Source organism: Danio rerio, chromosome 24 (assembly GCF_052040795.2).
Source record: "Danio rerio strain M-AB ecotype USA chromosome 24, GRCz13ab, whole genome shotgun sequence".
Classification (NCBI taxonomy): domain Eukaryota; kingdom Metazoa; phylum Chordata; class Actinopteri; order Cypriniformes; family Danionidae; genus Danio; species Danio rerio.
In genome coordinates, this window is record NC_141044.1 from 31949501 (window position 1) to 31976782 (window position 27282).

A 27282-nucleotide genomic window follows, 5' to 3' on the forward strand; every position below is an offset into this window, starting at 1 on the left:
TATTTTTATTATTATATTGATGTCATTTATTTTTGTATTATTATTATTATTATTTTATTATTATTATTATTATATTATTATTAATATATTCAATGTACATGTATATTATATATAATATTATCATTTATTATCATTAATTATAATTGTTTATTCATATATTTTACCTCAGTTTATCAATCAATCTGACAGTCTGTATATTAAACTATATTATAAACTTTAGAAGTAATAGTAATAAATGTATTTGAAAAATATTTTATGTAATTTTTACACTCCTGGCAAACTACATAATATTAAATAATCCACCAATCCAGCATTTGTATAGTATCGAATCTGTATTTAAAAAATCTATATATCTTTCATTTAAAAAATGTAATAAATAATAATAATAATATTAGTAATTGTTATTATTATTTTTATTAATATTATTTTGTTATTACTGTAATTTTTATTATTATTATTAGTAGTATTATTTATTATTATTATTATTATTATTAGTAGTAGTAGTAGTAGTAGTAATAGTAGTAGTAGTAGAAGTAGTAGTAGTAGTAGTAGTATATTTATTTTGTTTTGTGCATCTTTTTTCTCTAAGCACACATGTACAACCAACTTTGTGTACTGTATGTGTGTGTGTGTTTGTTATCCAGGCCGAACGTTGATCTTGTCCACTCACCACATGGATGAAGCGGATCTGCTGAGTGACCGTGTGGCCATCATCTCTCAGGGTCGACTGTACTGCTGTGGTTCTCCTCTTTTCCTCAAGAACTGTCTGGGCGCTGGGTTTTACCTCACTCTAGTGCGACGCATTAAAGAGCAGCCAGCTCCTGTCAGAAAGGAGGTAAGACCTTAATTATCTACCTTATTAATCTTACACCGTATAATGCACCTACATACATGTTTGCTGTGGTCTTCCAGGGTCAATGCGACTGTACTGATGACTGCTCCTGTAAGTGCTCACTCTGTACCAAATTTAAAGAGAGCGACACTGAAAAGCCCAGAGTCAGTGAGAGACAGATGGAAGGTAAAGTGCTTACACTGTATGTTTATATCAGGCTGCATTTACACTTGTGTGCTTTTAAACAGCAGGTCATGTGTTATTTTAAAGTGTCCTAATATTGTGTTGGACTTTCCTACAACAGGTTTAAATGCATTTAAAGTCAGAAAATATTAAATTTTTTCTCAGAATATGCTGTTAATATCATTCAATCAATCATATTTTAAAATATTTTGATACAGTTTGTTTGAACCAACTTAAGAATCCTTAAGGTTTGTAAACCCATTGCTCTTCCTTAGGCCAACTCTGCTGTTATGGGTCAGCTGACCATGTCTGTAATCTATTCCATGTGTAATATGAAACACCAATTTTAGCATGTATTTATATCACGGGTAGACAAGATTATGCAAATAACTAACCTCTTGTTTAAGTATAATCAGTAGCAGGTGAAATAATCAGAAACACATTCGGAAAGTATTCATAGCGCACATTTTTTTATGTTACACCCTTATTCCAAAAGGGATTCAATTGATTTATTTCCTCAAAACTCTACGAACAATACCCCATAATGAAAATGTGAAAAAGAGTTTTTTAAATTGAAAGAAATTCAATTTCTTCAATGTTATTCGATGTTATTTTGTACATAGCATAACAGATGTCGATTCAGCTTTGGATGTGAATCTGTATCCTGTCACATTTGCTGTGCAAAATCAGTGCAAAGCTAAACACGCATTCACGTGTGTGCATACACGCGTAAACTTTATAATGACATTGTGTGTGACTCATCGTTGCAGAAAGGCTTGATTTAACTCCACAAATTTATCAAATAACCGTTGAGAAAGTTCTTACTGTAGTGAGGAAAATCTGCTTCATTCTTGTCTGTCACTGTGCTGTTTATGCATGAGATGCAGCAGGAGAAGCTACACCCATTATAGCATTAGTGAGCGATCTCTTAGGCTCTGACACGCACGTGGGAACGGTGGGTGGGGAGAACCAGCTCATTTCCATTAAATCCACAGGCAACAACAACAGCTAGTACAAAGTCAAAACGGCTCAAATTTCTAATAAAATAAATAATCTGATGGGTATTTTGAGCTGAAACCTTTCAGACACATACTAGAGACACAAAAGACTTGTTTTAAATCTTGAAAAAGGAGTAAAATTGGTGCCCTTTAAAGTCCATGTGAAATCTAAATGAACAGTGTTTATTTTGCTTGTGCATATTGTTCTTCTTTAAGTTTGTTTTGGTTATCGTCAATCAAATTCACCATATGCTTCTGTGTTTGGAGTGACAGTTCTTCTCTGTTGACATTAGTTTGATGGCTTCAGCCACAATATTATTAATCACACGTTTCTCACCAATAGTTTGCTATGAGTGAACGATATGAGGCAAAAAGAAAGCCACCCCTACTCAATATTCTGTTTCGGTTGGAAGTCGGTACATTACCATACTGAAATACAAGTCTCCACAAATCAACTGTAAACAAAGTTTTAGATCAATAAAATTATACTGCAAATTGTTACATATAATCTTTCTTTTTCAGGGAACATTGAGAGCATCACAGCACTCGTCCACCATCACGTCCCAGAGGCCAGGTTGATAGAGGTCATCGGACAGGAGCTGACCTTCCTGCTGCCCAGCCGTGCTTTCAAACATCGCTCTTATGCCAGTCTGTTCAGAGAGCTGGAGGAGACGCTTGCCGACATGGGACTGAGCAGCTTCGGAGTATCGGACACTTCACTGGAGGAGGTCTGTCAGTCACAGAATGTGCTATTAACTAAGAAAATAAAGTAAACGTGTCACTGTGTTGGTTTGTACCTATATAAAAGTACTATTTTTTGTTTATTTATATATTCATTTTCCTTCAGCTTAGTCCCTTATTTATCAAGGCTTGCCACAGCGGAATGAACCACCAACTATTCCAGCATATTTAATATGCAGCGAATGACCTTCTAGCCGCAACCCAGTACTGGGAAACACCCAAACACTCTCACATTCACTCACACACACACACACACACTCATACGCTATGGCCAATTAAGTTCATCCAATTCACGTATAGCGCATGTGTTTGGACTGTGGGGGAAATCGGAGCAACCAGAAGATACCCACGCCAGCACGGGGACAACATGCAAACTCCACACAGACATGCAAACTGTCCCAGCGTGGACACAAACCAGCAACCTTCTTACTGTGAGGCAACATTGCTAACCACTGAGCCACTGTGCCACCTTTATTTATATATTTAGAAAGGATATTTTATTACGTTCATATATTCATTTTCCTTTAGCTTAGTTATTCTTATCAGAGGTCACCACAGCGAAATAAACTGCTAGCTCATCCAGCATTTGTTTTACGCAGCGGATGCTCTTCCAGCCCCAACCTAGTACTGGGAAACACCCATACACACTCACGTTCAAACACATACACTACTGCCAATTTAGCTTATTCATATTTATTTCTATGGTGCTTGTTCCATGGAGATTGTCAAAGCAGCTTAACATAAAAGTTCTAGTAAATTGAAACTGTCAGTCCAGTTTTCAGAGTTCATTTCAGTTCAGTTTAGTTCAGTTCATTGTGGTTTAAATTTCCCTGCTGATAGTCCAAACACTGAAGAGTAAATCCATCGATGCGCAGCTCCACAAGTCCCAAACCAAGCCAGCCAGTGGCGACAGTGGCGAGGAACAAACGAAAGTGAAGGAAAAAAAAACAGATTAATAAAGGGACTAAACTGAAAAGAAAATGAACGAATGAAAATGGAAGTTTTGCCTCTTGTCTTCTGCAGGTGTTTCTTAAAGTGACTGCTGATGGAGAGGCTGCTCACATCAATACGGCATCTGGTAAGATTTCAGACTTGATCTATCATTCGGTCTCAGAGTATTGTGTGCATCCTTTTATGGTGCTAGTGAGTGTGCCGTCTTTCTTTGTCCATGTGATGTCTGTTTTTTGTGGTTGAACCCCTTAGACGTCAGAATCCTCCAACAGAAATCTCTTGCGAGTCTCTATAGAGACAACACAGTCAAAGTGAATATAGAAGAAGGTGATGACTTAGTCTCTTAGGCTTATAAAGCTTCATGCATTCTCAGTCATACCGCTGGCTAGACTCAGTGCTAAATAGTGCGTAGTGGCAGTTAACACTTTGATGCTAAACTGATTTTTCTAAAAGATTCAATTCCAAAGGATCAATTCACTCTGGATTTTTCTATGCTTGCAAACTACTGTACACTGATGTCAGAATGACATCAAAATAACGTCTAATATTGGTGTCCAAAAAGCATGTCAAAAACCAATTACAAGAAAGTGCTGCATTTGACTTTTGACATGTCAATTTAATGTTGTTTTGACATCAAGGTAGTTTACATGCAAATTGACATCAAGTTGCCCTTTTTTAAGTAAAAGTGCATATTTTATATGTTTTTGATGTTTTTTTTTTTTTTACATCAAGGTGCCCCCTAGGATTGTTTTTTCTTCTAGCTGCCTTTATCAGACACACACAATTTCTTCATGTCAAGTCATGAAAACACTATCATGGATTTTTTTGAGCAAATTAGAATGCAAAAAAACAAAACAAACAAACAACAAAAAAAAAAAACGAACGTAAAAGTAAACGTTTTTACCCAACTATGATAATTTGCGCTGCTGAGAAACCCATAAATGTGAAAACAAAAGATATTAGAGCAATTTTAAGGCTTTGTATAAACCAATATTCATAGCTGTTAAGCTCAATAATTGTACAGTCGTTAGCTTTGCCTGTTTAGTTTTTATGTATTTTGCACAATTATTTTTAGTAATTATAGTACTGTATATACATGGTTCTCTGATAGAAAAAAAATGGTCAAAATCATTGAAGTTTTGTTTTCGTCTATTTAAATCACTTTAATAAAATCCCAGAATTTCACTACGGTAATACGTTGTAATTGTTTCACAGTAAATTACATTAGTGTCACTTTAAAAGATTTAACTGTTAAATTTTACGTATACATAATTTTATTGTGAAATGAAGGCTGGCATCATGATTACAGCACATTACTGTAAAAATCTATCTTTTGCACGTTAGTTATATGAATTCAAACACTATTAATATTTTATTCAACATAGAAATTAATACACATTAACTTTTATGCTAGTACAGGCAATTTATTTATGTTTAGAAATATTTACAGAATTATTTGTCACCTTAGATTTATAAAGTTCTATCTGACGTTTTTGTTAAAATTGATTTATTGACACATTCTTATTCAATGACAACTTATTTACATAATGGGGTGTTTTTTAATAAGTTGTTTACATTTTAAGACTTTTTATTTACAAAACAAAAGGTTACACACGTTTGCTATGGAATGCAAAAACTTTGAAGCTCAATATCTCAAAATCATTCAGAATGCAGACAGAACCTTATAATTCCAAGGTAATTCCAGTTATTTACTGTGAATTTACATACAGTACCTTACTGTGAAAATAATGCATTTACTGTAAATTTAAGATAAAATATTTTTCAGTGATTCTAGTATCTATTTAATCATTTTTTTTTCAGCACTGTTTCATGCCTATTATGGTTAGACTATTTTTCAGCTCCATTTTGTTCCTTTTACACTCATCAACTGCCAGTCACTTAATTAACAGCTTAAAAACTTAAGGCTAACATGTCAGAATAATGGATTTAAGGAGCTCTGAAAAGTAGACAGAAAATCTAAATGTAAAGTTTGTAAAACTACTATTGCGCTATCACACAAACAATAACAGTAACAGAATTACACATAACAGTAAGTACAGTACATACAGTAAAATTGTCAAAATCTGAGGTAAATTATCTATTGTTGTGCTCATAGTGGCTATTAAGGTAATGCAACATATAATCAAGCTAAAACCTTTTAAATATGTACTTAATAAATATGGACTTAAAGTCCATTAGATGTCATGGAAATTCAGCTCTTTAATTAGGGAAAGTCAGAGAAAAATCTGAGAATTTAATATTTTACTTAAAGTGGGAACCCTGTATATACTGTAGTATATATGGTGGTATTTTTAGACATCCTTTTGACTGTTTTTGATCTTGTGTGCAGATACAGATAGATCACATGCTAACGGCCAGTCAAACTCTGCAAATGTAATCAGCAAAGAGGGCAGAGGATCCCAGCAGGTGAAGGGTTTTTTTCTGGTTGTGAAGCAGTTTTTCGCTCTTCTCATTAAGAGGTTTCATCACACCACGCGCTCCGGCAAAGACTTTCTCGCCCAGGTTACAATTATAGCTTTAGTTTCCAAACTTACTAACACAAATGAAGTCTTCAGGTTTTCGTTGAAAACTGATTTATTTTCTTTCTCAGATTGTGTTGCCTGCAAGCTTTGTGTTTATTTCTCTGATGTTCACGCTGATTGTTCCCCCATTCGGTGAATATCCCAGTCTTACTCTCAGTCCATGGATGTACGGCCGACAGTTCACCTTCTTTAGGTACATTAACAAATTGACATTATTTAATTTATTCAGCACATAAGCAGCTAACAATTGTTTTTTTGTTCTGTCTTTTTCCAGTAATGAGCAGATGCAAAGCCCAGACATGAGGTATTTTGGCGAGGTTCTTTTAAACAGACCTGGATTTGGGACCCGATGTATGGTGGATGAACCTCTTGAGTAAGAAACATGGTTGTTTTCAATAATAAAGTGTCATTTATGCTGTTTTTAAAGTTCCTACTTTTGTTTTGATTGTCTGCAAATGCCATAAGTTTATATGCATCCAAGTTAAAAATAAATAATAATATACTTTGTATTGTATTCATGCTTTAAACTGAAATTTTTAACCCTCTACCGCACGCATTATGATAGATCTATAAACAAAATAATTGACTGTTCTTCTTTTCTTAAAATGGCTTAACTTGAAGTGCTGTAAAAAATTTGGAAAAAAATCTTTTTTTTTATGTACTTTATGAAATGTTATTATTCAAAAAAGTTAATGATTCGCACTCAAGTGATTGCTTCATACTGTTTTTGTACTGTCACACTGAGGAAGGCATTGTGTCGAAACATCTTTGTCTTTTAATCACCCGTAGAATGTAAGTAAGAGAAAAAAAAAAAAAAAAACAGTATGAAGCAATTACTTGAATGCGAATCATTACCTTTTTTGAATAATAGCATTGACAAGATTGAAACACCAAACCAAAAAAGTTTCTAAAAAACTGCAAGTGCGCAGGGCAAACTTTAGCAACTCTACTTTATGATATGTTGCCATATGGCAACAACATCCAGCAGTGAATCTAACCTATACATTTCTAATTTAGAACTTTCCGTATAATTAACAATTTTTTTTGTTTGAAATGATTTCATTGGTGGTGCAGTATTATAAGCTTTGACACATAAATTATAAATGACACATACTTTCCAACAACTGATATTCCAACAGCTTTCATTTAATCCATTCTTTTTGCTGAGAATTATTGAGAAAAAAATATTATCATATATACAACATAAAGTAGAAATAAATATTTTCCCCAGTAAATATTATAAAAAATAAATAAAAAGTCTAATATATCCAGATGCATCAGAATAATGTAGTTACTAGCTAACAATGTTTATAAAGTATTCTATATACTATCCTACGCCTGTCTTATCTGCCTAAGAGCTAACTTACATGAATTGTCTCCATCACTGCTCTTATCGAATGTCCAATATACATCATTCTCATGGTCACTAAAACCCAACTCATCCTCACTTTCATCAGCAGGAAGAGCCAGTTCTGTCCTTTTCTTCTTTCATTTACCATAGAACATGGTGGTGCTCGCTAATACACTGTTCCCTGTATTCATATCTATTCAAAAGTAGTATTGCCATTAAAACTAGATTTTATCCATAATGCAAATGCCATTAACAAATGACTAATCGACATTATACTACTAGCATTCATTTTGTTATTGTTACAGCTTAAAAGTTCACAGCTGACCTTGCTAGCTAGCTAACCCATTGCAATATTGCACATTCCACTATTGCACAGCTAAAACATTATTGAGTTGTGAATATGTCATCATAACTTACTGGATGATGATGTTTCAGATGACAGTGATGTTTCAGACTTTTTTGTGGATCTCACATAATTTGATCCTTTGTTTTTATTCACGTTTACATTTGCATTCAGCAACTACTCACAATAAACGCCACTGTGTCAGAAATCACGCCACAGAAAAACCCTGCATGTCATGTGACTTAACCAAAGCACATCATTGGCTACACTAAGGTCTTCTCTTTCAGAAAACAAAAAAATGCAATGTTGGTCTTAAAGAAACAGTGGCAGGGAAATGAACATAAGTATCATGTTGTCATATGGCAACACCATGCAGTAGAGGGTATAAAGGATAATTTGCCTTGGATAAAATATAACCATTAAAATGACAATAAATATTCATAATTTACTAGCCTATAATGGATTGGTCATTGCGCATTGTATATGCTGTGTCTTTGTAAGCCTACACAATCTGTCTTAATATGCATAGTGCTTTTGTTAGCCTGCTTTTTTTCACACTACAATTTTTAAAGTTTGTTATGTAAATGTCAGAAGTTTGTAAAATAATTTCTACCGCTCACTAAGCCCACGTTTATGTGCTCAAAAATACATTCAATTTAAAGTTTGTGCGAAATCTAAATTTACAATGTTTAATTTGCTAGAACACATTGTATATTAGTGAACACTTGATTTGCTCAAGTTAATCTATAGAAAAAAAGTTTGTTTTGGTAATCTCCAATTAATTTCTAGCCATTTGCTTCAGCATTTGGAGTGGTGGTTCTTCTCTGTTGATGTCAGTTTTGATGGCTTCAGCCACAATATTCTTAAAAACACCCCTTTTGCCATTAGTTTGCTATGAGGGAATAATGAGCAAAAAAAAAAAAAAACCACGCCTCCTACTCTATATTCTGTTACAGTTGGAAGATGGTGAGCATTATGAAATAAAAATCTCAGCAACTTTCAGTTTGCACTTTAATAATGCGAAAGAATTGTTTGAATTCCTTACAAAAGGTAATTTACTCACGTAATAGTAAATGGAGTAATCCAAACTTCAGCAGGGACATTTTTATGTATATAACTTATAATTGAATTGTGCATAATTACAGTCTTCACTGTGGCTTCTAAACAATTTTCTGCATCTTTGCTGAATAAAAGTATTTATATCCGAAAAGCCTGCATACAGTAAATAATGCAATATATGATAAAAAAGGACTTCAAATTGATCCCGTGTATCCAAGAGTCGATGTTCTAATCAACACAGCAATGCGAACTGTAATGATGACATTAGTTTTGCTGGATCAATTTCAATGTGAGTCTTCATTCTTCAGAAGTAGATATTGCTTAGTCAGTGCAGAAAATAGCCTCTTTTTGACATGTCAGGAAACTCGTCCAGGTCTCAGCTACAACTACGGTGTTTGAAGGTTAAAGTAGGCATTGCTACCTGGCAAGCAATAAAGACTAAACACTGGCATTATGAAAATTTGATACAAACCTGCATAGATTTGTACAGATTTTAAGACTGAAATCAGAATCACTTCTTTTTTTCAGAATCACAAGCATTTTTCATAGATTTACACAAAACAGAATAACAAATAAACAACAACAGCAACAAAAAAAACCTAAATAACAAACCTCCCCAACATTTATTTCTTCTTTGCGGCTTTAACATACAGTAAGAGACACATACTGTAGCTACACTGCAAAAAATGCTTTTCTTTCTTAGATTTTTTTGTCTTGTTTCTAGTCCAAACATCTAAAAGTTCTTAAATCAAGAAGCATTTTCTAGACAAGCAAAACATATTGTCTTGTTTTAAGAAATAATATGCCAAAATGAAGCGAGTTTTTCCTTAAAACAAGATAAATAATCTGCCAATGGGGTAAGCAAAATAATCTTATCACAAATCGAAAAACGATTATTTTGCTTACCCCATTGGCAGATAATTTTGCTTGATTTGAGGAAAAAATCACTTCATTTTGACATATTATTTCTTAAAACAAGACAATATGTTTTGCTTGTCCAGAAAATGCTTCTTGATTTAAGAATTTGTAGATATTTGGACTAGAAACGAGACAAAAAATCTAAGTAAGAAAAGCATTTTTTTAGTGTAACAGTCTGCATACGTCAAGATTCAAGTTTTTAAACTTTTTACAAATGCAAAACAGTCATGGAATGACATCTTTATCTACATTTTGATCTTTAAAACTGCCCAATCTTGTTTCCCACAGAGAATATCCATGTAATAACATTACCACAGAGTGGGAGATGCCCCTGGTGAACCCGATGCTCATTGAGATGTTGAGCAACTCAGAGTGGACGGACATCAGTCCTTCTCCCAGCTGCCAGTGCAGCACGCCAAACAAACTCACCATGTTACCTGTGTGTCCAGAAGGTGCTGGAGGTCTTCCTCCTCCACAGGTTTGTCTTTTGACTGTAAATGCACTGATCGACTTTTTTGTTGTTGTTTTAATTCAGCCGATCTCTGAATCGGATTTGCATTTAAACAGCATTCATTTTATAGTACAAAGTAGGGCTAGGTAATTAATCCAAACAAAATGGCAAATGTGATTGATCAAAGCTGAGATCGTCATGCACATCTTTTCAGGGAAGCACAGTGTGATCCAAAGTAAGTTTCTCTGAAAGCCAGAGGGCGATCTCGTCAGGAAACGCAAAACATCCCTGAGGAAGAAACCCAGAAAATCCCCATAGTGTTGCATTATAAACAATAGAGACACTCCATTTTTTGGGGGGTGGGGGGTGGGGTGGGGTGTCGTGGGGAAGGATAAGTTCATTTTAAGTCCTCTAGAGTTTAGCAGTTGACCAGTTGTGAATCTATTCAGCTTTTCTCCAGATGTGGCATGAGCACTTTTAGCTTAGCTTAGCATAAAGCATTGAATCAGATTAGACCATTAGCATCTTACTCAGACCATGCAAAAATATATGTTTTGATCATTTTAACTACATTGCGACTTGCACAATGGTATTACCCTTAGCTGGGGACTATTTTCACACAGAAAACAGACAGTTTTCCAATTTTCACCCAGCGTAATATCATTGTGCCTGCTGCAAACTCAACTGTTGAACTCTAAATATAAGTAAATAAGCCTATTTCCAAAAAAGAAAGTGGAGTGTTAATTTGAACAGTTGCATTCATTTAGCATGACTTATAATCATATTTGAAATTGTTAGTTATTAGCTTTAAAAGAATTGTATAAAAAAACTAATTGCAATTTCCTTGTACAAAATGAACAATCATAATGAAAATGTAAATATTCAGCTGTAGATACAACAGATATAAAGTCTTTAAGATGGTATTTCATTATCTGTTTCCTACATTTCAGAGGATTCAGTCCACTGGTGACATGTTGATGGATCTTACAGGCAGGAACATCTCTGATTATTTAGTGAAGACGTACCCAAACTTAATACGGACTAGGTATTATGGCTCATTTGTGACAAATCATTGATTAACCAGACTTTATGATTCCAGGAATTCATCTAATTGGTGTTTTTCTTGTCTAGCCTGAAGAGCAAGTACTGGGTGAACGAACAAAGGTATTGAAGTCTTAAACCAAGGGTAGAAAACACAATGGCTCCCTCTTGTGGACACTTGGAGAACATATATATTTATTTAGCAAAATAAATATGTGGAAGTTTGACAGCATGTGTTTGTTTTTACTTCAGGTATGGTGGCATTTCTGTTGGAGGGCGACTTCCTGTTCTTAATTTGGATCCTAAATCCATTCAGAATGCAGCTGCTCAGATTGGACGCCTGCTTAATGTCACCGGGGTAAATGTTTTAAATAGTTTTCATTGCTTACACATTTATTAGAATGTGACAAACCATTTGTTAGTATGAAGGTGTTTGATTTTTAAAATATAATAAAATCTAGATGATCATTGTTTGCTTACATATATTAAGTCAGAGTCTGGAATAAATGTGTTGTTCATTTTTACAAATTTCTGTTATGCTAAATGACAGTGCAACCTAGATTTTTGACATTAATCGGGTACTTCAGTACAGTATTATATTGTCCACTATTTATTTTCATTAGAAATTTTTTAAAAAAAAAGTTATTTTTTTATTTACATTTATAATTAAAAATAGTAAAACTAGGGGAAGAATGATAAACTGAAGTACTAAAAAACCAAAATATATACATTTGTTATGTACCATTTCTTAATAATTAAATATTTGTAAAATATTTTATTTACATTTTTAATTAAGAAATTTGTAATATATATATATATATATATATATATATATATATATATATATATATTTGTAAAAGCTATTTTCATGTATATACTTTACTATTTCTTGATCATTCAATATTTTTAAATGTTATTTTTTATTAACATTTTTAATTAAAACTAGTAAAAAATAAAACAAAAAGAAGTACTAATAAACCAGAAGCATTGCTTTTACCCACAATATTTTTACAGTATATTAAAAAATATATATTTTTATACTTCACCACTTTTTGATCATTAAATATATTTAAAAATGTTTTTATTTGCATTTTTATTTAAAAATAGTAAAACATAAAAAACTGAAATACTAATTAACCAGAATATATAAATTTTTTATGTACCATTTCTTAATTATTAAATATTTGTAAAAGATTTTATTTACATTTTTATTAAGAATTTAGTAAAAAAAAGAAGTACTAATGAACCAGAAGCATGTTGCTTTAACCCACATTAATATATATATATATATATATATATATATATATATATATATATATATATATATATATATTTGTAAACGTTATTTTATTTATATACTTATTTCTTGATCATTAAATATTTTAATGTTATTTTTATTAACATTTTTAATTAAAACTGGTAAAAAATAAAACAAATTGAAGTACTAATAAACCAGAAGCATGTTGCTTTAACCCACAATATTTATACAGTGTATTTTAAAATATATATATTTTAAAAGTTTTCTTATACTTTACCACTTCTTAATCATTAAATATATTTAAAAATTTTTTTTTTAAATTTACATTTTAGTTAAGAATAGTAAAACTAGTAAAACATAATAGACGGAAGTACTAATAAAGCAGAGCGCATGTTGCTTTAACCCACATTATTTGATATTTTTTTCATGTTTTCATTTTTATATACTTTACAATTTCTTGATCATTAAAAGTTATTTTTATTTCTATTTTCATTTTGAAGAACTAGTAAAACATAAAACATTAGGTATTAATAGATCAGAAGCATTTTGCTTTAAACTCACATTATTTTATATATTTTAAATAAAATATTTTTGTTATTTTTATATTCTTTGTTATACCTTGTTAATTTGTTGGTCATTAAATATATATATATAAAAAAAATGTATTTGCATTTTTAATAAAAAAAAGTGAAAATAGTACAAAAAATAAACTGAAGTACTAATAAACCAGAAGCAGGTTGCTTTAACCCAAATATAACTGTTTTTAAAAGTTATTCTTTTATACTTTACAATTTCTTGATCATTAAAATTTTTAAAGTTTCTACACAGTGAATCCAGAATGCATCGAAAGTTGAATAAAAACACATGAAAATGGCTTTTATTGTATTTTAGCAATCACATTTATGTAAAGTCGCCGTTTAACATGTTCTTTAAATAATACAAATACCGTTCAAGCTCACTTCATTCTCATATTTGGATCATTCTCAGGGCAGATACTCAAAGCTTGCTCTGGACGAGTTTGCCACATTTCTGAGGTATATGGAGACTGAAAACAATGTCAAGGTGAGATTTCTTTGCGGCCTCACGTCCTGTCACACTTTACTGAGCTCATCCCATTTCAAGATAAACAACCCATTTGTTATCTCCTGTAGGTCTGGTTCAATAACAAAGGCTGGCACGCAATGGTGGCCTTCATGAACGTGGCAAATAACGCAATCCTTCGAGCAAACCTGCCTCCTGGTGTCGATTTAAATGAATACGGCATCACTGCCATCAATCATCCACTAAACCTGACCAAAGAACAGCTGTCCGAGGTCACAGTGTGAGTTTAACGCTGACAGATCTTGCAAATTAGGCTCAGTTGAGATTGTTTATGCATGCAAAAGTTTAAAGTATTTTTTACTTATTTATTCTGTCAGTTTGACCACCTCAGTGGATGCAGTGGTTGCCATCAATGTGATTTTCGCCATGTCCTTCGTGCCGGCTGGTTTTGTGCTGTATTTGATCCAGGAGAGGGTGACGCAGGCCAAACATTTGCAGTTTGTGAGTGGCGTCAGTCCTCTGGTGTACTGGACTGCAAACTTCTTTTGGGACATGGTATGATATTACCCTAACATACTGACATTATCACTGGTTAAATGAAAAAAAAACATATTGTTCTACCTTTTTATCTATCGCTCTATCTATCTGTTGTTTTATAGTTCTCTGTCTATCAATTAGATGTTCTATCTATCTATCATTCTATTTGTCTATCAATTAGATATTCTATCTATCTATCTATCTATCTATCTATCTATCTATCTATCTATCTATCTATCTATCTATCTATCTATCTATCTATCTATCTATCTATCTATCTATCTATCTATCTATCTATCTATCTATCTATCTATCTATCTATCTATCCATGCATCCGTTGTTCTATTTGTTTATCAGTTAGATATTCTATCCATCCATCCATCCATCCATCCATCCATCCATCCATCTATCCATCCATCCACCCACCCACCCACTCACCCACCCACCTACCCACCCACCCACGTACCTACCTGTCTGTCTTTCTGTGTGTCTGTTGTTCTATTTGTCTATCAACTACATATTATATCCATCCATCCATCCATCCATCCATCCATTTATCCATCCATCCATCCATCCATCCATCCATCTTGTAAATATGTACTTGTATACAAATTAAAAGAAAATATCCATGAAATATTATGTTCTTTAGCTTTAAATTAATTGATTATTTTTATTAACATTTGAATTTGTTTTAGAATTGCTTTAAATATTTTTGTATTTCATATCTGTTTATGTTCTTTACAACTTCTTGTTTGCTACATTTAATTCTTTGTTATTTTTATGTGCACTTTTAGTTTTTTTTCCAGTTATATTTGCTACAGTTTGCTACAATTTCACCTCATATTGTCATATTTACATTTTACTTTATTACCTTCATTACAATTTCTTATTTTTTTATTTAGCCATCATTTATTTAAAAGACAGTTTTGTCATATTTTCAAACATTTTCTCATTATAGTGTTATTTATTACAGGTTGTTCAAAAAATACCAAATTTTCTGTAATATACTATGGTAATTGTCATTTCTTGTTCATTAAGTTATTATTTTTTAATTTAGAATACATTTTTGTTTACATTTTAAGTAAAAGTACTAATTAGTTTACAAATAAAAATAATTTAATGAAGCAGAATTTTACTCTTATTATTTTATCACTTATTATTGAACAAATTTAAAACAAGCAAAATTTATACATTTTAATTCTAAATGTAATGCCTTACATTTAAAAACAAAATATACCTCTTGATGCAAAACACCATTGATTGATTTTTTCCCCCTGCTAGCTTTCAGACTATCACAAATCTATCACAAAGTTTTACCAAAATCTGTAAACCAGCTTGAAAACATTATCATGATGACAAATCCCCACATATTGCAACTACAACCACATTTTTGAACCTTAGTATTTATAATGCACAATAAATGTAGAATACAAAATATTGTATTTGTTTTACAGCACTGTCTTGTTCTCCAAAATAGATTTCAGTAGATATTTCAGTTTTGCTGTTGTCCTGTCATTCCAGATAAACTATTCTGTCAGCGCAGCGATGGTTGTGGGGATTTTTATTGCATTTGACAAAAAATGCTACACCTCGCCTGGCAACTTACAAGCCCTGATAGCTCTGCTGATGCTTTATGGGTAAAGTCATATTTCATTGATATGTTTACATTGCATTAGCGGAACAGACCCTCTAGGAATATATAAGTCTATTGAACACAGCATCTGAGTCAAAAATACTTCATGTAAAACACTACATATTGATTTGAGAGATGAAGTGTATTGACTAGACATTGAAAAGTACTGTAGGAAGTGTGACTTAGTTTCTCTACTCTCTAGACCTGTATTCTAGACCTAATCTGACCCTTATGCACATTACTAATAAATTGATATGTGCTTTTTTTATGTGTGAAACAGTTGGTCGGTGACACCAATGATGTATCCAATGTCTTATATATTCAACGTGCCCAGCACAGCGTACGTCTCTCTGTCCTGCATCAACCTCTTCATTGGCATCAACAGCAGTGCCATTACCTTTATTTTAGACCTGTTTGACAGTACAGAGGTAAAACATTCAAGCTTTTCCCATTAGCTTTTAAATTACCGCTCATTTTGAACAAGACCCACAATTCTCACTAATATTATCATTCGAGTTTCAAACATGTACTAAGTGCAGGTCGAAAGTTCAGGCTTAAAGTTGAAGTTCATATCCTTCTCCATCTGTGTCTACTCTTGCAGGCTCTGTATAAGTGTAACCAGGTGCTGAAGAAGGCTTTGCTTGTCTTTCCTCACTTCTGTTTGGGCCGCGGGCTCATTGACATGGCGATGAACCAGGCCGTGATGGACGTGTATGCACGCTTTGGTGAGTCCTGCTCCTTTTACCTGCTTCACATTTCAATTTCGGTCATACTGAAGCTGCCAAGAGCAACAGTAGCAAGGTTCAGACCCGGTGATCTGACCTCCTTAAAAGTCACTGAGCTTCAGTCTGTATGTAAACCTAATGGAAATGCAACACCTTACATCCATCAAACGTCTTAGATTTCATATGAACTTGCATGCAGTCCTCTTGACTTACAATGTAGAAGACATTTAAGCCATATTTTGACAGCAAAATGCAGGGATTTGGAGACTAGTGCCCTAGAAACAACTGCGATATTCTAAAAACCTGCTTGGAAACTCCCTCAAGCATGTTGCACTTTTAACAATCACTCTGAATGTCTTAGTGTACACTTAGAACACAAGAATCTGTACAGAAACACACAGGCACATATGCAAGTTACTATACAGGTAGACTTCCTAGCAACCAGCTACAACTGTTGGCAACACACTAACGACTACCTCAAATACTTCAGCAATACCCTAGTAACCACCTCAAACATTCTAGAATAGTAACTCACTGAAAACCATACCAACTGCATAGCAACTGACTAGAAACCCCACAGAACATCAGCATAGCAACAATCTAGCAATCATCCTGAAAACCCTATCAACACCTTATACTCCAACTAGAAAAACCTAGCATCTGCATATCAGTGCTTGAGCAACCACACTGAACACCCAAGAAAGTGCCGGGCAACATTTGGGACAACCCTAGCAACACCTTGGAAACAACTTAGAAAACCTTAGCTAGCATCTGCATAACAATCTGTGAGAAACCACCCTAGTAAGTGTTTGACAACACATACTGTAACAACTGTCGAGAGTTGTCTACTAACACCTTTGCAACAACATTGTTCATTATATAAATTATCATCACTCTAGAAAAAACCAAAACCACCCTAGCATAAACAGTGTATCAAAATTAGCTCAATTTATGAATATTAATGATTTATAATAATAAGTTGTTATTAGTTATGAATATTTAGAATTAACTTATAGTTAATGCAACACAATAAATATAAAAATGACTTTGCCCGCCCGTCTGAGCAGGCTCTGCAATGATTTATTTATTTAGAAAGAAAAATATAACTACTCCTTGTGAAGTAGATGAGTAGTTTACAAGTTTAGTAAAATCTAATAAGCTGGTAGCAAGGGTCTATTGTTAAAGTGACTTTTCTAAGGCAAAAAAAAGACAATCCATCGTGCTTATATAGAGTGATCTATTAACTAGTCTAAGGGTGCTTTCACACCTGTGGATCGATTCTCTTGTTTCGAAACAGAGATTAAAATTGTTACAATATTAATTTTTGTTGTTGGTGTGCTTCGCTTTCACACAGCAAAGTTTTTAAATGGACCAAAAGAGCTAAAACAATCCAAGTGCGAGTAAACTCTCCTCACATTGGTCAGAGTTTCACAGTTTATTTTGCTGAGTCCCGATCAGCTGTCATACGTTCTTATTTTAATTTATGATGATGAGCAATAAGACATTATAAGCAAAAAAGCTGTGCTTTAATTTTAAATAGTGACACCCACAGACATTGTCACCAAATATAATTAAGAGGAAAGACTTTCTCAACCATAGCAGTTGGCTTATGCATTAGACTTTACATTATAGGGAGAAATAATAGACAAACCAAAACTGTATTTCAGTTAATTTTCCTAACAGATAAACAGCTCTCGGTAATAGTTAACATGCTTTGACTTTCCTATTTGACATGAAAGGCACACTTACCAGTAGAAATGACATCCTGCCCTACCTATAATTCTCTCTTCATATACTGTAGCCCTATTAATGCCTATTACATATCCATAATACTCTGTGACTCCTGGTTCGGATCCGCTCCAGAATTCGTCATTCAGCAATCTCAAACCAATTGTTTTGGCCCAGATCCGAGCGAACGAACTGCGCTAACTGGGGAACCACACCAGGTTCTGAAGCAAAAGTCTAGGTGTGAAAGCACCCTAACAAATAACAAACAAATGTACAAAACATGACAACAAAATAAGCATAGAAAAGTGAGGAAAATAGAGAATTCAGATAAAGGGCAAATCTTACTCAGTCCCATACAACTATTAACAACAATGCATTTAAACACCTGAAAAGCGCACATTGTAAATGCACGACTAAATACCTGTATTTGACTTTCTCTCTCATGTTGTGCGAGTTTCTCTGATGCCTGGAAGATGAAGTCCCTTAAGTCATTTGCGTGGAGTTTGCGATGCAGATCGGAGGATACGCAGTTTAATTTGCCGGAAAATAAGAAACGTACAGAATTGCGGTCTGCTTTTTGTGTCAGGAACCTTCTGCTATGATGTGAAGGTGTAACTGGTATTAAAAGGTATTCGTCAGGTAACTCCCAGTCTCTCCTGACTGACCAATGGCGTGAGAGGAAAAGCCGCGTGGGAAACTTCCTTTGTTCCTCTTCGCTGGTCTGTACCGTCCCAAGACAGATACAACTTTAACTTATGGTTTGAAATTACACCAAGCATACAAGTTATCATCCTGTATCCTAGATCATGGGCTGTAGAATTATGTATGGAGAAAAATAACACCAAACATGACACTTTTAGAAACACATAAAGCGTAATTCATGCATTCTTAGTTTGTCTGATGTCTTGAAAAGGGCATATACCAGTGTAAGAATTAAAAGAGAAATTAAGGATCAGAATACATAGGTTACAAACAGACTTTCACCAGCAGACTTGCTGGCACCAGGTGTCATAAACTCACATAGAATGAACCCAGGAAATTCACCTTCGGACTGTATGTTGCAATAGCAATGCCTGAACAACCACCGTAGAAAGTTCTTGGCAACATCCCTATAGTAATTAAGCATACTCTACTGTACTGTATATATACCCTAGTAACCACCGAGAGTACCATAAAAACTAGCAACACCATGGCCACCCAGAACACCCATAGCAATGCCTGAACAACCACTGCTATCTCCCAGTCGCTAACTGACAACACCCTGGCAACAACTCTGTCAAATCTAACTCTAACAGCCAATTGCTCAGCAACCCCTTATCAACTATTGAGAGTACCCTAGCAATGTTGGTCTCAATGGTTGATTGGTTTGAATGTGGTTCTTTTGAGGTTAATGTTTATCTCGTGCATCTAAGGTGAGGACTTCAGTCTGGATCCATTCAGCTGGGACTTTGTTGGAGAAAATTTGACTTTCATGGCAGTAGAGGGATTTGTGTATTTCATCCTGAACATTTTGATACAGTACCGGTTCTTCCTGGATCACTGGTGAGACAAAAATGCAATAAAAGACATTACGGGTTGAGTCAGTTCTTTGGAAAATTTGTGTACACATATATTTTTGTTGTGTGTTTCAACAGGATGTCCGATTTTAAGAAGCCACCAATAACTGATGAAGATGTGGATGTGGCCAAAGAGAGAGAGAGAATTTATAAAGGAGGAAGCTCCAATGACATTCTTCAGATTAAAGACTTGTCAAAGGTAAGTCTGTCTACATCATACTAATGAATGATGATGGGTAATATTATACCTAACAGAGATCTAGGATGGAAAATTTTGACATTATTGTCAACCTTTTTTGAAAATAGACTAATTTCATTAACACCCCTAGAGTTTAAACCAGGGCTGACCAACCCTGTTGCTGAGTAAAGTTTAGATAGGATACAACTGCGGATACAGACATCACCATAGCATCATTTTTGTAACACTGTATAACAATAATTCATATTTTTACATTACTGTGACAGTTAGGTTTAGGGTTAGGGTAGGCATTAATAAAATACAATAAATGGGAAATTTAATAAATAATATAAGTAAGTGCTTTGTTACCTTCTGTCCACAACTATATCTGATCTAGTTACAACCCTGTTCCTGGGGATCTACTTTCCTGCAGATTTCAGTTACAGGTATCAAAAACACCTGCCTGTAATTATCAAGTGCTGTTCAGATCCTAATTAATTGATTCAGGTGTGTTTGATCAGGGTTGGAGCTAAACTCTGCAGGAAGGTAGGTCGCCAGAATCAGGGTTAAGCACTCCTGGCTTAAACTGTTATCTACTTATCCCAGGAGTGCCCAAACTCGATCCCGGAGGGCAGGTTTGATCCAGGCAGGTTTGTTAAAGGAAGTTAGAGTTAAACTATGGAGTACAGCGGTCCTCCAGGAACGAGTTTGGACACCCCTGATTTAGCCAATCTCTGGGTCTTGGTGGGAGCACTTTAGTTTAGCTTAGCTTAACTCATTGAATTTTATTTGACCAGTAGACTCTTATTTAAAAATGATAAGGATAATAAGGCAATTTATTGTACAACGATAGTTTGTTCTGTAGACTATCAAAAAATATATAGCTTAAAGGGGCGAATAATTTGACCTTAAAATGGCTTTTAAAAAAGTAAAAAGATGATTCAAAGATGTATGCTAAGCTAAGCTTGACGTGCTCCTGCCAGACTCAACGATCAGCTGAATGGATTAAAAATGGTAAAACTCAACTGTTTAACTACAGGGGAATTGTAAAATGAGACTATTTTTTTAGAGTGGACTGTTCACTTTCAATGGTGCCATATATATATATTTCTTAAGCTGATATGGCAAGAAACTATATATAGCACTTTTCATTTTTGTGTCCATCTTTGTACAAGATAGAGCTATGGATGAGTCCATATAAATTATATAAATTATCAAAAGTCCTTGGTCATTTTTTCAGTGAGATGCTAATGATCTAATCTAAATCAATAATATATGCTATACTAAGCTAAAAGTGCTCCAGCCAGACCTAAAATCAGCTGAATGGATTCAAAAATGGTAAAACCCAACTGTTTAACCTCAGGGGAATAGTAAAATGAGCCTATTTTCAATAAAGTGGTGTATTTCTCTTAATGGTGTCAGAGAGCACATCATATTGATTTTCCTGGCAAAATAATGTCTTGAGTCCTTAAGAAAAAAAGCAGTCTATTACATACATTTTTTTTCATATGTCCTCTTAACATAATTTCCCCTTCTCTCTACAGACATATACTGGGACATTCAGGCCAGCAGTGGACAGGATATGTGTAGGAGTGTCACCAGGAGAGGTAATCAAAGCAGACATTGTTGTGAGCACAGTAGTACGTATTGCATGACATTATTATTTAATCCCTCACAGTGTTTTGGACTTCTGGGTGTGAATGGTGCTGGAAAAACGACCACATTTAAAATGCTGACCGGAGACATAGACGTCACTTCAGGGGAAGCTGATGTGGCTGGTTACAGGTTTGTTTAACTAGCTAATCACAAAGTTATATTGACTGACTGCTAACATAAGGCTATGCATACAATAGGCCTTCAATGCAATGAAGAAAAATCTCAGCGGGTATTTGGTATCTTGCCAGTTTGCATTGACATCAACGCTACTGTATATAATTAGGCTAATTTAGATGATTACAACTGCAATATAAGCAGATTTAGAGCACAAGCAATTTCACTGGTAAACATAATTATGTATAAAAGTTTGACATATATATATTTACAAAACCATTTACCAGTGATTCACATTACAGCTCATATTAAGATATTAAGTAACACTTCACAGTAAGGTTGTAACAATTATTTAAAGCATTAATTATGGATATTTCAATGTTAGTTACAGATTATTTGAACACTTTTAGAAACTGGCAGTCATTGACTTCTATTGAATATTGTTCTTATCATTAATGATAATAGCTATTAACATTAGTTTTGCTATTTATTTTTATTTTTTAAATCAATTTTAATCCAGCATTCTCACCAACATCCTGGATGTGCACCAGAACATGGGCTACTGCCCCCAATTTGATGCCATAGATGATCTTCTAACAGGAAGAGAGCATTTGCACTTGTATGCACGGCTCAGAGGAGTCCCAGAATCCGAGATCAGCCGAGTGAGACAACATTTCTCTTTCTTATCTCTTCCCTCTTATTTCTTTCTGTGAGGATTTCTGACAGAGACCTCTATCTGGCTTTGATGCAGGTGGCTGAATGGGGAATCCAGAAATTGGGTTTGTCTGAGTATGCAGGCTGCACTGCTGGCACGTACAGTGGCGGAAACAAGCGGAAACTCTCAACAGCTATTGCAATGATTGGATGTCCGGCTCTTCTGCTCCTGGTAAGAGCCTTTCTGTTGATTTATTTTAGAGTAAGAGAAGTATAGTGACTAGTAGTTTTTTTTTCTGTGCTAGGATGAGCCAACCACAGGGATGGATCCTCATTCTCGCAGATTCCTCTGGAACTCTATCATGAGCGTAATTCAAGGCGGCAGAGCAGTGGTTCTTACCTCCCACAGGCAAGAAAAGACACATTTTATATTAAATATCAGACACCAGGATTTAGTGACCGCCACTGAATTTAATGCAAAATCAACCAAATGCCTCAATGTTGTGGAGCTCGCAAATCCATCAAACAACATGGAAGACATTAGCATTTTATTTTCAATTATTTGGTTTCATTTTTTAAAAATATATTACAGCAAGTAAGTAATAATTATACTTTATGAGTAAACTCTAGTTTCTCTCAATGATTCATTCATTCATCATTTCATTTTCTTTTCGGATTAGTCCCTTTATTAATCTGTGGTTACAACGGCGGAATGAACCACAAACTTATCCAGCACATGTTCTACGCAGCGGATGCCCTTCCAGCTGCAACCCATCTCTGGGAAACATCCATACACACTCATACACCCATAGTTTACGGACAATTAGCCTACCCAATTCACCTGTACATGTCTTTGAACTGTGGGGGAAACCGGAGCGTCTGGAGAAAATCCACACGAACAGGAGTAGAACATGCAGACTCCACACAGAAACACCAACTGACTCGAACCAGCAACCTTCTTGCTGTGAGGCGACAGCATTACCTACTGCGCCATTACGTTGCCCTTTCTCAGTGATTCCTTCATATAAATTACAGAAATCAATGGTTCTCAAGTTAAAAAAAAATTAAATTTAAATATGTTAATTTGTGTATATGTTCACAACAAAACAATACAATTAAAACTGCAACATTTGCAAAAACTTGCTACAAAATTTTTTGTTCCAATAATTTAGTCCCAAAAATCAACTTTAAAACAGCTTATTATTTTCTAGTTCTTTTAACTTAGTTTTTCTAGTTGCCTCAACTTAGTTTTTCTAGTTTTTATAACTTAATTTGTCTAGTTCTTGAAATTAATTAATTTTTTTCTTATTACCTCAACTTAATTTTCATAGTTCCCATACCTTATTTTTTTCCAGTTGCCATACTAATTTTTTATAGTTCTTGTATCTTAATTTTTATAGTTATCCCAACATATTTTATATATTTGCCCCACTTGATTTTTTTCAAGTCACCCCAACTGTTCCCCCTACTTATTTGTCCACTTACTGCAAATTAATCTTTCTGGTTTGAACAAATACATTTTTCTAATTTTTGTAATCTGATTTGTCTAGTTCACAACTTAATTATTTGTTGTCACAACTTAATTGTTTTAGTTAGCGCAAAATTTTTTCTAGCTCTTATAACTTTTTTTAGTTAAAGCAACCTTATTTTTCTAGTTACCACAACTTATTTTATCCTAGTTTTTTTTTTTTTTTTTTTTTTTTAAAGATTGTGAAGTGCTGAGCCATTGTTCATTATTTGTTCTTGGTAACTAACACATCACCATTTTTGTATGTTCACATAAACAAAGATGTAGTATTGCTGAATAAAATTGTTCATTGTTAGGTCATGTTATCTACTTTGATTTATTTTCATTTAATTTCATTTGATTTAATTACTGTATGTGCAAGTAAACATTAACTAATTAAGCTGTAAATTTAAAGAGATACATTACAATATGAGTAAGTTATCATTAATAAAAATTATGTAATGCTGAAAAAAGTCACTGTTTATCATTAGTTTATGTTAACTAATGTATTAACTACAAATTAATATATATATATATATATATATATATATATATATATATATATATATATATATATATATATATATATATATATATATATATACAGTATATAAAGATTAAGGGATGCTTAACAGATGTTTTATTCATCAATAAATCATGTCAACTAATGTATTAACTAACAGCCCTTTTTAAAATGTTACCCTCATACAGTATGTTTGGCAGATTAGATATTTGCATTAGGAAGCAGTTGAACAGTACCTAATAAAGTTGTCTAATAATGTACAACAAAACCTACAAACTAACATCCCTTGATATTGTTCAAATTAGATTTGGCCAGATTAAGCTCAACTCTGGGGGACAAATTTCGACCCTATTTTGCTTCATATATATGCTCTCAGTCAATAATTTAATCAATGTTTTTCTGTTCCACAGCATGGAGGAATGTGAAGCTCTCTGCACACGATTGGCCATCATGGTGAATGGAACTTTCAAGTGTCTTGGCACCATTCAACACCTCAAATACAAGTAAGATCTCAAACTACCGTATTTCATTTTTTATTACTACAGCAAGTGCAGTTTTGTTACACATTTTATCCACAATCATTATTTTGGATTGCTGTTCTCTGTGTGTCTTTTAAAATCCGTTCCCTGCAGATTTGGTGATGGTTATGTGGTGACCATGAAAATCAGGGCTGCTAAAGTAGGTGCAGTACCAGATTTGAACCCAGCCGAAGCATTCATGGAGAGCACATTTCCTGGCTGCATTCAGAGGGAGAAACACTATAATACTCTACAGTACGAGATTGCTTCTTCATCCCTGGCCAAAATCTTTCAGGTCGTTTTGGCCAACAAGGAAATGCTAAATATCGAAGATTACTCTGTTTCCCAGACAACTTTGGACCAGGTATTTTATACGACACAGATGGCTTAGATCAATGTGTGCCATTTAGATTTTACCCAAGGCATCATTTACTCTTTCTGGATTTGTTCTGATATTGTGTGCCCTTACCTCTATGTGGGGATCAGGCAGCATTTAAAAAGTATCACAAAAGTCAATAGCCTAGTGGTTAGTGTGTCGACATATATAGGTGCTCATAGTGACCCAAGTTCGATTCTTGGCTTGAGGTGCTTTGCTGATGCTTCCTTTCTTTCTGCTTCCCTGTCTCCACTATATTTTCCTATAAATATACATATATTTACAAATATAAATACAAATTTATTAGTCTTCCTGTGATTTTTTCCTTTTTCAAATATTTTGTAATAGAGCAAGGAAAAAATAAAAAAAACCTGAAAAATCTCATGTACAGAAGTATTTACAGCCTTTGCTTAATACTTTGCTGATGCAGTTTTGGCAGCAATTACAGTACCAAGTCTTTTTGAATATGATGCCACAAGCTTGGCACACCTGTCTTTGGGAATTTTTGCCCATTTCTCTTTGCAGTATAGCTCTATCAGGTTGGATGGGAAAGTGAAAGTGTATAGCCATTTTCATATCTCTACAGAGGTGTTCGATAGGATTTAGGTCTGGCCTCTGGCTGGGCCACTCAAGGACATTCACTGAGTTTTTGTGAAGCTGCTCTATTGATATTTTGGTGGTGTGCTTTTGGTCGTTGTCCTGCTGGAAGATGACCCCTTGCCCCAGTCTTAGTTCAAGAGCATTCTGAAGCAGGTTTTCATTCAGGAAGTGTCTGTACATTGCAGCATTCATCTTTCCCTCTATCCTGACTAGTCTTCCAGCTTCTGCTGCTGAAAAACATCCCCACAGCATGATGCTGCCACCACCATGCTTCACTGTAGGGATGGTATTAGCCTGGTGATGAGTGATGCCTGGTTTTCTTCAAACATAACTCCTGGCGTTTACTCCAAAGAGTTCAATTTTAGTCTCATCAGACCAGAGAATTTTTTTCAGTTGCGTTTTGGGAATTCCAGGCGGACTGCTATGTACCCTTTACTAAGTATTGGTTTCCGTCTAGCCACGCTACCATACAGGCTTGATTGGTGCATTGCTGCACAGATGGTTGTCCTTCTGTAATGTTCTCCTCTCTCCACAGAAGAACTCTGGAGCTCAGACCTAGTGACCATCAGGTTATTGAGCACCTCCTTGACCCTTCTCCCAGATCACTCAGCTTAGAGGTCATTGTGCTCATTGGAACTTTCAGAGCAGCAGAAATTTTTCTGTAACTTTCCTCAGCCGTGTGCCTCGAGGCAATCCTGTCTTGGAGGTCTACAGACAATTCCTTTGTCTTCATGCTTGGTTTGTGTTTTCGACATGCACTGTCAACCCTGGGACCTTATATAGACAATTAAAATCTTTCAATTAAAAGTCTTTTAAAATCATGTTCAAGCAACTGAATTTACCACAGGTGAACTCCAATTAAGCTGCAGAAACATCTCAAGAAGGATTACTGGAAATATAATGTACCTGAGCTCAATTTAGAGCTTCACGGCAAAGGCTGTCAATACTTACTGCATGCACATGTGATTTTTCAGAGAGAAAAAAGAACTCAATTAGTTTGTTAACGGTGAAGAATGTGCATATCTGCAGAGACAAATGGTGAAGGTCATGATGTTCATTAAATAATATATTAAATGTATATTTAAAAATCCTATAGATATGTAAGTAGTATAATTACTTATTAGTATAAATTCATGGAATTATGGATGGGAATATATGGCATGTTCCCTGGGGTTATTTCTCTTTGTTTAAAAAATACAGTTTTGGTTGCTATTTACTGCCATTACACGGAAGAGCACAAGCAGTACTTCTTGAAACTTCTACTTTT

General features: G+C 34.2%; 1 protein-coding gene across 4 annotated transcripts in view; it reads left to right on the forward strand.

Moving 5' to 3' along the window:
* Nucleotides 1-27282, forward strand: part of abca4a (ATP binding cassette subfamily A member 4a) — an 88940-nt gene that overhangs the window by 59977 nt on the left and 1681 nt on the right. For 2 of the 4 annotated variants that reach the window (XM_087308933.1, XM_087308934.1), the window contains exons 24-50: nucleotides 645-835; nucleotides 913-1018; nucleotides 2536-2741; nucleotides 3778-3832; nucleotides 3958-4032; nucleotides 6056-6228; nucleotides 6317-6441; nucleotides 6523-6621; nucleotides 10208-10397; nucleotides 11321-11415; nucleotides 11502-11534; nucleotides 11664-11769; nucleotides 13657-13731; nucleotides 13821-13990; nucleotides 14088-14265; nucleotides 15769-15884; nucleotides 16161-16308; nucleotides 16482-16605; nucleotides 19746-19875; nucleotides 19968-20088; nucleotides 21612-21674; nucleotides 21746-21852; nucleotides 22358-22499; nucleotides 22589-22723; nucleotides 22797-22900; nucleotides 24932-25024; nucleotides 25154-25403. In XM_087308933.1, coding sequence (XP_087165059.1) covers nucleotides 645-835; nucleotides 913-1018; nucleotides 2536-2741; nucleotides 3778-3832; nucleotides 3958-4032; nucleotides 6056-6228; nucleotides 6317-6441; nucleotides 6523-6621; nucleotides 10208-10397; nucleotides 11321-11415; nucleotides 11502-11534; nucleotides 11664-11769; nucleotides 13657-13731; nucleotides 13821-13990; nucleotides 14088-14265; nucleotides 15769-15884; nucleotides 16161-16308; nucleotides 16482-16605; nucleotides 19746-19875; nucleotides 19968-20088; nucleotides 21612-21674; nucleotides 21746-21852; nucleotides 22358-22499; nucleotides 22589-22723; nucleotides 22797-22900; nucleotides 24932-25024; nucleotides 25154-25403 — 3410 coding nt within the window. 4 annotated transcript variants of the gene reach the window in all.